Source organism: Passer montanus, unplaced genomic scaffold (assembly GCF_014805655.1).
Source record: "Passer montanus isolate IOZ18808 unplaced genomic scaffold, ASM1480565v1 scaffold12, whole genome shotgun sequence".
Taxonomy (NCBI): Eukaryota; Metazoa; Chordata; class Aves; order Passeriformes; family Passeridae; genus Passer; species Passer montanus.
Window position 1 is genome coordinate 4,547,696 of NW_024358722.1, and position 13,224 is coordinate 4,560,919.

At 32.5% G+C, this 13,224-nt stretch overlaps 1 protein-coding gene across 1 annotated transcript in view; it reads left to right on the plus strand.

The window, feature by feature from the left end:
• The window catches only part of DNAH8 (dynein axonemal heavy chain 8), a 116,433-nt gene that overhangs the window by 40,592 nt on the left and 62,617 nt on the right, over positions 1-13,224 (plus strand). Inside the window, 13 exon segments of the mRNA XM_039697688.1 lie at positions 676-789; positions 1,338-1,400; positions 2,321-2,421; positions 3,328-3,465; positions 4,657-4,897; positions 6,063-6,262; positions 6,623-6,776; positions 6,869-7,032; positions 7,178-7,280; positions 7,834-7,938; positions 8,224-8,385; positions 10,259-10,483; positions 11,435-11,607. Of these exon segments, the coding sequence (XP_039553622.1) occupies positions 676-789; positions 1,338-1,400; positions 2,321-2,421; positions 3,328-3,465; positions 4,657-4,897; positions 6,063-6,262; positions 6,623-6,776; positions 6,869-7,032; positions 7,178-7,280; positions 7,834-7,938; positions 8,224-8,385; positions 10,259-10,483; positions 11,435-11,607 (1,943 nt within the window).

The following is a 13,224-nucleotide window of genomic DNA, read 5'->3' on the forward strand; positions in this document are numbered from 1 at the left end:
AGGGAGTTTATTGAGTTACATTTTCTAAGAATTGCGTACTCTGCCAGTGCCCTTACCCCTAAGCAGAGAGTATACATTCACCTTTACCATTTAGGACAGTCTTATTCCTCAAAAACTCTTTATTTATTAAGTATTTTATGTAATGAAGGTGTTTAGATGGAAATATGTAGATATTTTGTTGAATCGATTAAGTTACATCCTCTTCCACAGATTAATCTCTCAGGAAAGGACTCAAGAGTACATTTTACATTTTTCTGCAGCTCTTGGTTATTTCTCTCAAAATTTTGATCAAAGAAAAAGAAATTTGTTAAAGAGAAGGCTGAGCCCTGTGTGAGGAAGATGACTCTTTTAGTTGGGGTGTGAGGTTTTTTGGAGGGAGGAAAGAAAGAGAATAGGATCTTGTTCCACCACCACCTTGTAATGAAACACATTCTTTTAAAGGCCAGTGAAAGATTTTGTTATGGTTTTGGTTGAGATGGTTTGGTTTATCACTCGCCTTTCCTCTCAAAAATTTAATATTGCGCCATAAAGGGGAAAAAATGTATTTAGCTTCAAATAATCAACTTCTGTTCAAAAAATTGAGGTATTTTATTAATAATTTTGATTTATATCTAACACAATATCTGTTACTGATTCTTACAGAAATAACTTTGTTTTTAATCTTTTCCATGTCAGATTGTAGTTCAAGATGAGTTGGTTGAAGTTCAACCCAAGTTTAAGAGTGAGTTGCTAGAAGCTGTTGCAGTTTTTCGGGAGGATGTGTCATACTTTGAAACAGCGTATGAAACGGTAAATGAATTTAGTACTATTTTGGTTTGCCGGATTTGGGTGTCAGAATTTTATTCTGCTCAGCTACTGATGTTGGATGCCATGGTTGCTATGCAGTCATCATTGTAGGTCAAACTTTTCAGTATGAAGAAATACACACAACTCTACAAAAAAAGAAAGAAAAGAAGCACTGATAATATATCTTTTAATGAAATTGTGATTATAAATTATAAATTAATTTAGAAACTGTAGTACATGTTGTGGCATCTTTGCCACACATCAGCAATAAAAAGGACCACTGTCCTAGTTTTGTTATTTTCAGCAAAATAAGGGAGTATGAAAAGTTAGAGTCTAATCTTATTAAGTTTAATTAAGGTAAGGGATTTTCAATTCCATAAAAGTTACATTTTCTTAGATTTACCCCTATAAGTATTGAATTACCAAGCTACATTATTTGATTGGAATTCGACTAATAAAAATATGTATTCTGTAATGGTCTGTAAATATACAGTGGCCTTCAGTCACTTTGAGAATTAATATTCCATTTTTGTTAATTATTTATTTGATAGGAAGGGCCTATGGTTCCAAGCATTCCTCCTCAGGAAGCCAGTAAGAGGCTGCAGCTCTTTCAGGTAAGAAAGTAAACTGTTGAATTTGCGAATTAATTAAATCTGCTATTGCTTATCATAGCAAGTTTACCAAATTATAATTTGGATGTTACTTATTATGTTACCTGTATTTCCTCTCACACAATGTTTTCCTTAATGTGGAAGGTTTGATTGATTTATCTGTAACCTTTCTTCACTCTTCATATTTTGTGAGGAGAAATTGTCAATTTGAAGTAATAGAAGCAGTAAAATAGGGAAGAGTCAATTATGACACCTTGATAATGGCTGAAAATAAGCCAAGTTACAAAGCTGTCATGAGCCAATTTTGTAATCTTTTAAAGATCACATTTTTCATTAGATAGCTGTATGTCTGTCAACTTGTTATTTGTTATGAATCTTAATTAACAGGTCCAGGAGCAGTATTTTCTCTATTTTTAATCCTTCTTTTTTCTGCAAGTTATAGTATTTTGAACAGTACTTTTGTCAGTCTAAAATATTGTATAGATTGTATAACGTAAATTTTGAGTCTGTGAAAAGAACTAAGTGACTAACAGAAGGTGCTTAACACTTCTAATGCATCTAATGTGTACTAAAAATTGAATGATTCTGGTTACATTTCCTGTGTTTCTTATTTTTCCAAGAGAATGCCCTGTACTTTTGGATACTAGTTGTGAAAATCATTCTTCTTTCCATTTTTCTGTGGTGATCGTATTTTTTTGGACAGCAGTTAGACTTTAAAAGTAATTGTGTTTTTTAGCACTCTGGTGTTTTTCTTCAAGCTGTATATTTGTTTAGATCAAAAATATTTTCAGATATTTTGCATATACTTCTAATAGACTTAATAGAAGTTTGAAACAGTTCAATGGTTTTATTTTAGATAATTTTAAGTTAAAACTAATAAACTTGTATTTTCATTTGGTCTGTATGAAACACAACTTAATCAGGCTAACTTTGATGAGCTGTGGAGAAAGTATATCACGTACTCATCTGGTGAACGGTTGTTTGGATTGCCTGTCACAGAGTATGACATTTTGCATAAAGTCAGGTAACTGTGGAAATATCATTGCCTTGAGGATGCTATTAAGTATGTTAGAAAGTCTTAGGCTTGCACCAAAGGCAGAAATATTACAATATGCAAGTTTTCCATTGCCTTGAATAAATAAATAAATATTTTTTTACAGTTCTAATGAATTTGTGTATTCTAATTTGTTAATGTTGAATTTGATGATTTTGCAAAAATTATTTATTATTGTAACAGAATGATACCAGATTATTTTACTGTGTATAAATATTACATAATGCAGCAATATGCCCTGTTCTAGACTTAAATAGAAATAAAAAATATATTTATGTATTAAGATATGATAGAAAGTGAAGAAGAAAATGTAAGGAAAGATCATTTTATTGTGATATAAGAAAAATGTTACTACAGCTTTTATGGAAGTCTGAATTTTTTGAGCAGCTGTACAAATTATGATCAGATTCTAAAGTTTTTGCTCCAGCGATTTCAATAGTTTGATGATGATTAACACTAGAGGAGGATCTCACTGTTTCTGTCTCGTTTTAGAGCATGGTTTTAGTTCAGATTTAGAGAGTGCATCTAAGTAAATTGACAGTTTGTTCCCACCTGCCATGCTCTGCTTTGCACTGCAGAGCCAGCTCAGGGCAGATGACCTATGTTTCTTTTGGACTAACGGAGGTTTTGGAGAACTAGGCAAAAGCAAAGCTTCCTCCAAATATGTTTAGTGTGGATGTTAGGTCCTTAGCACCAACTATCTGCCTTTTTTTGTGGATTCTTTTTGATGAAGTATTCTTTTCTACATTAAAAAACATACTCTAATTTTCTACCTCTATTTTTTCTATTATTATTTCATATATCATATATTTAAATACTGTGAGGTATCCAGAGAGCGGATTGAAATTATTGGCATAATTGCTTCTTTTTTTCCAGGAAGGAGTTAGGCTTGCTTCAGAAATTGTATGGATTATATGATACTGTAATAAGCACTATTGATGGTTACTATGACATACTTTGGACAGAGATAGATATTGAAAAAATCACTAATGAACTTATGGATTATCAAACCAGGTATGTTTAACGTATGAATAGTAACAGATGTTAAGTGCATTAAGATTTAGGTGAGTTCAGCAAAGCCATTTCTATATGTATCAAAACCTCCATGAATAAGGTTTGTTGTAAACAGTAAGATTATTCAAGAAGGAATGAATTAACACCATACTTCTAGTTAAGCAGTTATTTCCTGCAGCTTTGATAACTGAGGGGCATACGATCTGTCGAAGTGCTGATCTCATTAGCTAAACCAGCCGAAAGATTAGGAGGACTGAAATTTTATTTGTAAAAGCCAAGTTCTTCAACTGGGATGATTAGCCCTTTAATTTGAAGTTTTGCATCCAAGAATAATGGGCACAAAATTATTTCTCCCTCAGAGAAAGGCAGGCAGGTGTTGAACATCCAGCTTGACATCGAGCGGGGAGCTAGCCAACACGAACATACTGACAACCACCCAGCACTGACATAGCTCTAAGCCACACGCATGCTGCTGTATTGTTCCTGATTACTGGGAATATGAAATCATATCAGTGGGAGCTAGAGAAATAAGTGTTCATGGATGCAAAACCAAAGATTTATTGTTTTTCCTTATAATGATATACTTTACCCTGTGCAGTAGGGTATTCCTGTGGTAGGTTCTTGGTGTGTTGGCTCTTTAAAAGTGTGGTCGAAGAGGTAGATATTTATTTAACTGTTCTCAGGCTTTATTCCACACTAGAAATATGTAGTTTTCATTAGTGAATGGTTTCAGAACTATTAACCAAAAGTGGAGGAGGCAGTCATGTTTATCTCATTTTCATGTCTGTCTCCAAATTGGTATGTTAGTAAATACCATGTTTGTTGAATTGCAGTAAATACTATAATTGTACAATCATTTAATATGTGAAATGTAACTAATTTAATTAATATTTTCTTTGATTTTTCTTTTCCAATAAAGCACTTCTGATAATTATATGTTTTAACAGAAACTACAGTATTTTTTATTTCCTTTATTTGCAAGGAAAATATCAGTGTTTGAGATTATTAAATATTGTGATTTTTAAATAGGGCATTTGTATTAGTTTTTCCTAAACGGGTAGTCTAGCTGATGCAGGAGATGTTGACATTTTTACAACCCATTTCATATCTCCTTGTTTGAACTCTTGTTTAAACAATTCTGTTTTTGACAGAAGTGACATTTACTACTGCATCACTTTAATTTAACTGCAGGTGTCGTAGACTACCTAAAGGCCTCCACCACTGGCAAGCATTTTCAGATCTCAAGAAAAGAATTGAGGATTTTATTGAGTGTTGTTCTTTGCTGGAAATGATGTCTGACAAAGCAATGAAGCAAAGACACTGGGATCGTATTTCTGAAACAACAGGGCATCCATTTGATGTAGAATCTGAGACCTTTTGCCTTCGAAACATCATGGAAGCACCAATTCTTCAAAATAAAGAAGATATTGAGGTAGGTACATATGTCTTTCCCCTCCTTGTTCCTTTTCTGTTATCAGCAAAAATAATGTGATTGCTTATGAAATGATTACTCTCTTTTAAAATTATTACTTCATTACAGTCCTTGACTGAATCAGACCACACTGGTTTAAAACAATCTGTGTTTTATTTAGAAGCTCTTAGCTATGTGAGCAAATGTAGAGGTGTTTAAAATAATTACTTCATTACAGTCCTTGACTCTCAATCAGACCACACTGGTTTAAAAAATCTGTGTTTTATTTAGAAGCTCTTAGCTATGTGAGCAAATGTAGAGGTAGCAGCTGGAATCTCTAGACCCTTGTTTTTAGATAATCTCTTCACATTCCTCCTCCCATTATTTTCATTATTTTCTTATCTCTTTTTAAGCAGGAAAAAATCCTCAGAAAAACTTTAAATGGTTATGGTCACCTAATTTTTTACCTCTGTTGTTGCTTTATAGTTTTGTAGGTAAATCAGAAATTTTAGATGAGAACTTCATGCTTAAGAATATCTAATATTAAAACATTTTTTAGATCATTAGAAGTAATATTTTCATTATTCTGCCTTCTTTGGAAGCACACAGCTTAAAAAAAAAACCCACCCAGTATAACTTCTGAAAACTCAGTGGAGTTTCCATTTTTCATATGGTAAATACGTATGTAAAAACTTATTATATCTATACTTGATTTGTATGGGACCATTTCAAGGTGATCTGCTTAATTTTTAATTAAGCTCTGATTTGAATAGAATGTTGGACTTGACCTTTCCAACTTAAACTATTCTTAGATTCTGTGATTCTATAAACTGAAATGTGGTAAGAGAGTTCATCTGGTGATGAGTCTAATCACTATCTCTCCTCAGCCTAAAAGTTATGATCCAAAAATCTTTTTTACACAGAAATAACAAAATGTGAAGCAACAGAAAATACGTATCCATCCATTTCCAAAAGTGATTTTTTCAGGTGTCCAAGTAATTTAAGTAACATTCATAGTGTGATATCTGCATTTTTTAATATTCTATGGTTGGATCCAAGTAATTTGAGTGAGTAACATTCATAGTGTGATATCTGCATTTTTTAATATTCTATGGTTGGATGTGCAGTATTAGGAAATTAATTTCACAAGACTGGATAGTCTAAAAAAGGGGTTTTTTCTTTGCAGGATATATGCATATCTGCTATGAAGGAAAAGGATATAGAAGCCAAACTGTATCAAGTAGCTGAAACCTGGGGAGCCCAAAATCTGAGCTTTTCACAGTTCAAAGCAAGAGGAGAGTTACTGTTAAAGGGAATTGAATCAGCAGAAATTATGATAATGATGGAGGACAGTTTAATGATTCTGGATTCTCTACTGTCCAATAGGTACTTGGCATTGTTCATGATGGTATTTTCACAAGTACACTGCAATAGTAACATTACTATTATTGAACTAAATTAGCAGTAAATTTGAATTAAATATTTTATAATGAAACAAAATATTACAAGGCCTAATGAAAAACCTCCTTATGAGAAAGAATTCAATGAATATTCAATTAAGACAACTTTTGTCTCAATATACTTGAATGTAACCAAGCTGCTAAAATCTTTCTATAATGTTGTTCTTGTTCTAAGTGAAACAAGAGCTAGTTTGTTATGGGTTTGGGGATTTTTCACCATTGTAAGTATTTATTTTATAATAGCTTTATTTAGAATTAAATAGTTTATGCTCCTCTCCACTTATAGATACAATACAGCATTTAAAAAGCAAATTCAGAACTGGGTTTCTAAACTAAGCAACTCTTCACACATAATTGAAGAATGGCTGGTTGTGCAGAACCTCTGGATTTACCTTGAAGCTGTTTTTGTAGCAGGAGATATTGCAAAAGAGTTACCACAGGTAAACTTTACAATGCTTGCCTAATACTGTGTACTGAAAGCTTTCTGTGAAATAATTTTCAACTGATTATGCTTTGGTTTTTCTATGTATAGGAAGCAAAGCGTTTTCAGAATATTGACAAATCATGGGTAAAAATAATGCAGCGAGCTCATGAAAACCCAAATGTAGTTGCCTGCTGTGTTGGAGATGATACTATGGAGCAACTTCTCCCTTATTTACATGAACAGTTGGAAGTATGTCAGAAATCACTTACAGGGTATGAATTGTTTGATTTTTACTGCTTTACTATATTGTAAATAATTTGTATGAAGCATTAATTGTATTTCAGTCTTACTTACACCCCTATATAGAAAAAATTACAACCTGAAATGGTTTAATAAAAATCTTGTTCATTTTTAAAGATATTTAGAGAAGAAAAGACTGCTGTTTCCAAGATTCTTTTTTATTTCTGATCCTGCTCTTGTTGAAATTCTTGGACAAGCAAGTGATTCTCATACAATTCAGGTATAAACGTAATGATTTTTTTCTACTTATAAAAAAAAAGAGACTATAGAGGAGCATTTAATAAAATGGGGTGCAGACATATTCTTTTTATAAAGTTTGATTGAAAAATAATTTGGTTTCTTGCTCTTGACTCTTTAAAAATATGTGAAATGGATACCTTTAATTCAAAACAATCTTCAGAATTCAGAACACTAGAACATGACTTGATCAAGTCATTTACTGGTGGTTCCTTTCCCAACTAAACTAAGAAAAGGACCCTGTGAAGCTTTCCTGCTTTGCATATTGCAAAATTCTTCCAGCTAGTCTGGAGTGTTACTGAGGGTCAATTAAAATGAACCAGTTGATCTCTGCTGGATTATCTCTGCAAACTGTGAAAATACAGTAGACAGAGTAAAATTCTACACAAACATTTCTGTAATTGCTACCTATGGAGGGTCAGAAATTCATCTGTAGGTTCAGATGAATTTTGCAGGATAACCTTATCTGAGGGGTTTTTTTTTCTGTTGCTAATACTAAATATTCACATTTAATAACTCCTGAATTATCCTTACAGCCACATCTGACTTCCATATCTGACAACATCAATGAAGTAGAGTTTCACCCAAAGGATTATGATCGCATACTGGCAGTCATATCAAGAGAAGGAGAAAAAATTTCAGTAATTATCTGATTTTTTTTCCTAGAAACATTAATAGATAAATAATTTAATTACTGAACATATGTATTAAGGTAAATTACTATTAATTGCAAATAAATATTTCAAGGATTTTTGTTAACAAGACTAGAATATATCTTCATTAAATAAATTGTTTGGATATGAATTGAAGTAAAATCTGTAGCTGTCATGAATAGAAATTCAGTAACTGTGTAGTAACTCATATTCTTGAACAGAATGTTGGTAAATATGTTCTATTTTATACAGTTACTTTCATTCATTTTACAGCTGGACACTCCAGTGGTTGCAAAAGGACCAGTAGAAATTTGGTTGAAGAGTTTATTGCAAATGCAGCAGAGGTCATTGCATGGCATAATTAGGGCAGCATTTTACCAAATTAGTGACCCAGGATATCAGTTGTTAACTTTTCTTAATCAATTCCCTGCACAGGTAAGAATACGAGCTGTGGATGTGTGTCTGCAGTCTGGGTTGTATCTGGGGGCAGGTGGAAGGTAAGGAGCACGTGGGATTGCCTGTATGAGGAAGTTTTCATAGAGAAAACAAGGGGAAGGATCTGGTCAGTAGAAGGTAATCCTAAATCACTTTGATTTTGATATCCAGTATATAGCATCATATTTTTCTTGCCATCTCCTTTAAATTTAGATTTTTTAAGTTCTCTTGGACAATATAAAGTAGAGCTTATATTTTCTGTAATGGATTTTTAATCCCTTTCAGCTGCAAATAAAATTGCATGTACAGATTGATTTAAAAATCTCATAATTTAAAATCTCATAATTTAATCTTAAATCTCATAATTTAAGATTGTAAGAGCTATGATTATGATGATTTATCTCATAATTTACAATATTTACCTCATAGTTCATATATTTGTCACTATGATAATGCAGTCATAATACAAGGCTATGTTGAAAGATTCTAGAAACTCCTCCATCTTACTGATAATTCATAAACTTCATTTAAAATTATTGAACTTTTTCCCATTCTGTATGAATTCTGAATCTGTAATTTGCTGGCTGATACAGTGCTGGGTGTAATTTTTAATAAAAATTCTACAGATATTAAAACTAGCTATTATGTTGCTATTTTTTAAAAAAATCAATACATTTAAATATTTAATAGAATTATACTAAAGCTCTATTTATTATGGAATTCGGTATTGTCTTAGCAGTGTTTATTTGAAAATTTTTCCTACCTTAAATAAGGACTGTCTTGTTTCATGTCAGAGATTTTGATGTGGTTTTACTACCATCTGCAAAGATCTTTTCTCACATCTTGCTGAGTTCTAATGTTCAAAAAATTGTTTGTGTTGGAAGGGTTTGGCCAAGGAGTTTTTACAAAGAAAAGCTGTGTTACAGAAGAAGTTGGGCAAAATACTGACAAATTAAATGTTTTCTTCAAACTGCCTTTTTCCTGGCTCAGAAACTGCAGTTATAGATAGCATGATAGTCACATCCAAATATTAATGTTATTTTTTTTTTTTTTTCCTTTGAATAAAATAATTCTAAAATTCTAAATAATTTTTTTTCCTTTAAATAAAATCATTCTAAAATTAATCTTTTTTAAACACTGCCTATGATAGGTCACCATTTAAAATCATGAGGCTATCTTCTAATACACAAACTTGTAACCATGAACTCACCACAGTTACAGGGAGCCAGAAAAGTAGGAAGATATGATTACTAAAATTTTTTGGGCTTGGTGCTTTGTGAATATAAAATGTGGGTGATAAAGGGATTCAGAGATTGTCTGTCATTTTTTGTTGTGGGTGTTGTAAATCAAAACCAATCTGAAACAGTAATTTATGTACAACATCCTATAACTCTTTAGATTTATGTGGAAGCAAAATAACTTGTAGTTCAATGTGCTCTAGGCTTTACTCTGGGCATTACAGGATGTTAGAAGGCAAACCATCAGTTCAGTGAAAAGTCCCAGCAATTTAATGTTCTTTAATTAGTTACAAATTGGCAATGGAAAATTTTCAGAAGATCTCACCCCACAGCCAGTTTAGGCATGTATTACTGGAGACCTCTAAAGGATTAGAAGGGAAAATGACACTAGTCCTAAGTTTAAGTGTACGTGACAAATTTTTGTAAAATTTTAAATGCTTTCTCAGCAGGTTGTGCGGCAGAGCCAATTAATTCAGCCAAGGTGACCTGATGGGATAGAGTCATGTTGGATGTAGTGACATTTTGGAACTGTCTACACCATAATTTATCATTCCTATTATAACTGAGCCTTCTGTAACACAGCTAGAGTTCAACAAGTGATGAGTTTGTATATTTTTCATGTATTACATTTTTAGGTTGGATTACTGGGAATTCAAATATTGTGGACACGTGATGGAGAAGAAGCTCTACGCAACGCTAAGGATGACAAAAAAATCATGGATGTAACCAATGCTAGATTTCTGGATATTCTGAATACATTGATTGGCCAGACCACACAGGATCTTTCCAAGTTTGAGAGAGTGAAATTTGAAACACTTATTACCATTCATGTGCATCAGCGTGATATTTTTGATGACTTGGTATAGATTTTGATTTCTGACAACTAAATGCATTTTCTATCATAATACTCTTTCTTACACGTGGTAGCTACAGTTACATGTGTATGCATATGTAAGAGATGTTCATAATCTCACCACAGTAAAAATAATACAATTTTGCTTAAAATAAAATAACATTAGTTCTGTTGACGAAATAGTTTTGCCAAACATTTACACTTTTCCTAGAATATTTAAATTTTACCTGTCTTCCTATAGAGTTTTTTGGTTTTTTTTGGTAGACAAAACAAAGTATTTCCTTTCTTTGAAAAAAGTTGTACTACTCTTAATTACATAGCTTAAGAAGTTGAGACTGCTGAGGGTAACTGTAACATCATTTCCTCATGACTTTATAGAATCTCAGTTGGCACACAGCTGCATGTTCCTAAGGAGACTACATAGAACTCAAACAAACAAACAACTTACTAAAATCAGCAGATAGTTGCAATCCCACACTTGAACTTTGGGACTGTACTAAATTGTTATCGTTCCTTCATTCTTTGGGGAATGGCATCCTTCAACACTGTCCCTCACATATTTCCAGAGGCTGTTTAGCTTATACAGCGTTTGCTTCTCTGCCTCAGTCACATCCTTTCCTCATCCCACCCTTTGCTGCAATGTGTTTGGAGGATTTAGCAGTGTGCTATTTGCATTTCTCATTTGGAAAGCTGACTGCCCTACCAAAGCAGTTTCAGATTTATTTGATAACACAGATGTTGGGATGATTGGGTAAAGCAGTCAGGAGGTTTTTTAATATCAGTTTGGCATACATCTGAACATGTTATATCATGCTTATTGTATATAAGTTTACTTACACAGGAACTTTAATCTGAGTAATCACTCATTATTCACATACAAATAAGCATTTTATCACAGTTGGTAAAGGCAGTAAGTGTAGATGCTTGGTTATAACACATACTTTTACTTTCTTTTAAGGTGAAAATGAACATCAAAACACCAACTGATTTTGAGTGGTTAAAGCAGTCTAGATTCTACTATAAAGAGGATTATGATCAAGTCATCGTAGCAATTACAGATGTTGATTTTGTTTACCAAAATGAATTTCTGGGTTGCACTGATCGTCTGGTTATAACACCTCTTACAGACAGGTTAGAAAAGCAATTATAGATAAGGAATACTTTTAATATCTATAGTGTTTATTTAATATTTATCTCAAAAGAAATGCAATCTGAGTTAAGTCCTGTGTGGGCTGAAAGCATTGTCATTCTCGTACATTTGCTTAATGTACTCTTTTAGAAAAGGTAAAATAGAGTCTTGCTACTCTGTACACTTACTAATTCCTTTATCACTGCCTTTATCACAGTCTTAAAAAGAACATTTAATAACACAAATTCATTGTTTTAAGGTTATATAGTAGCATATAGTTTAGTAGTATACTGAAGAGAAAGTAGGTCAAATATTTCAAATTTTGTAATAAGAGATTCGTAAAGATTCTGTGGCTTCTTTGAAAGTCTAAGAAAAAGCTGTGTGCACTCACCTTCCTTCTTCTGTATCCAAGCAAGTAAATGGTCATTTTGTTTCAAATGTTGCTTAACAAAGAACTTTATTTCCTTTTTTCTCTTGAGAATATCTTTGCTTCCTTCTTTGTCCAAATTATTTCTCCTTTCAATTCTTTCTTGAGATATCACTTTAAACCAAATGAGAAAATACAAGAACAAGAGATAATTCACTTGCAAAAAGATCCCCTCAAGAAATAAAAACAACTTCCAACCTACAATCATTTACTTTGATATCTGTGTGGTGTATGTGTTTCTATGACTTTTTAAATACCTTTATTTCTCCAGAAGAGGTAGAGCTGCTATTGTGACAATATAGAATGTTCAGTAGATTTCTGCAGTGAACTGTATTGCCCTCAGTAACTGAGTATTTTTGATGTAAAATTGTTAAACTCTACCCTAAAATTGATTGAAGTAGAATGGCAAAAAGAAAGCCTTCCTGTCACTTTGGAGCTCCTTATTGTATATAAAGCAAGAAAGTTCCTGCAGTGCAAGTTGGGCAGAATAAATTACAGTGATTCAAACTAAATTGAGGAACCAGTTAGTTATAAAACTGTTCAATTATGGATTAAAACCAGAAATACTTCATTTAGAATGTGTCCAAACTATGTTGATTTGGCAATGAAGATACTTCATTGCTTAATTCCTGTAGCATTACTCTTCTATACCTTGCCATGAATGAAAGTCATAACTGTGATTCATATATAAGTAAAACTGTAATCTAGACTTTTTAAGACTTAAAAAAGGGGGAAAAGCTTAGGGTTCTTTTTTTCATAGAATTGTAACTATTTCTTATGCATAGCCTGGGAAGGGGCCATGCCTATATCCTTGTTCTTTAACTCTTGAGGATTTAGTCAAAGGTAACATAATTAAATGTATACAGGTTAATATGCTGCAAAATATGATGGCAGAATTGAACAGCACATTCTACTGTTCTTTACAACTGCCAGAAAAGTTAATGAGAAATATCTTTATGGGATGTGCATTGATTTTTTTGCTTGTTAACACCAGGGCTTGTTTCTTTTGTTGTTTGTTTGATTTGTTGGGTTTTTTTCTTTTATAAGTAGTGTTTAAATGTTATATTTTATGCCTTTTACCTTTCTGAACTTCTTGCGCTGAAATCCATGGGATTGCTTTATGAAGAAGTAGCATTTCAGCATAGGGGCTGTAAAATCTATTACATAATTTGATCTGTATTCTATGTATATG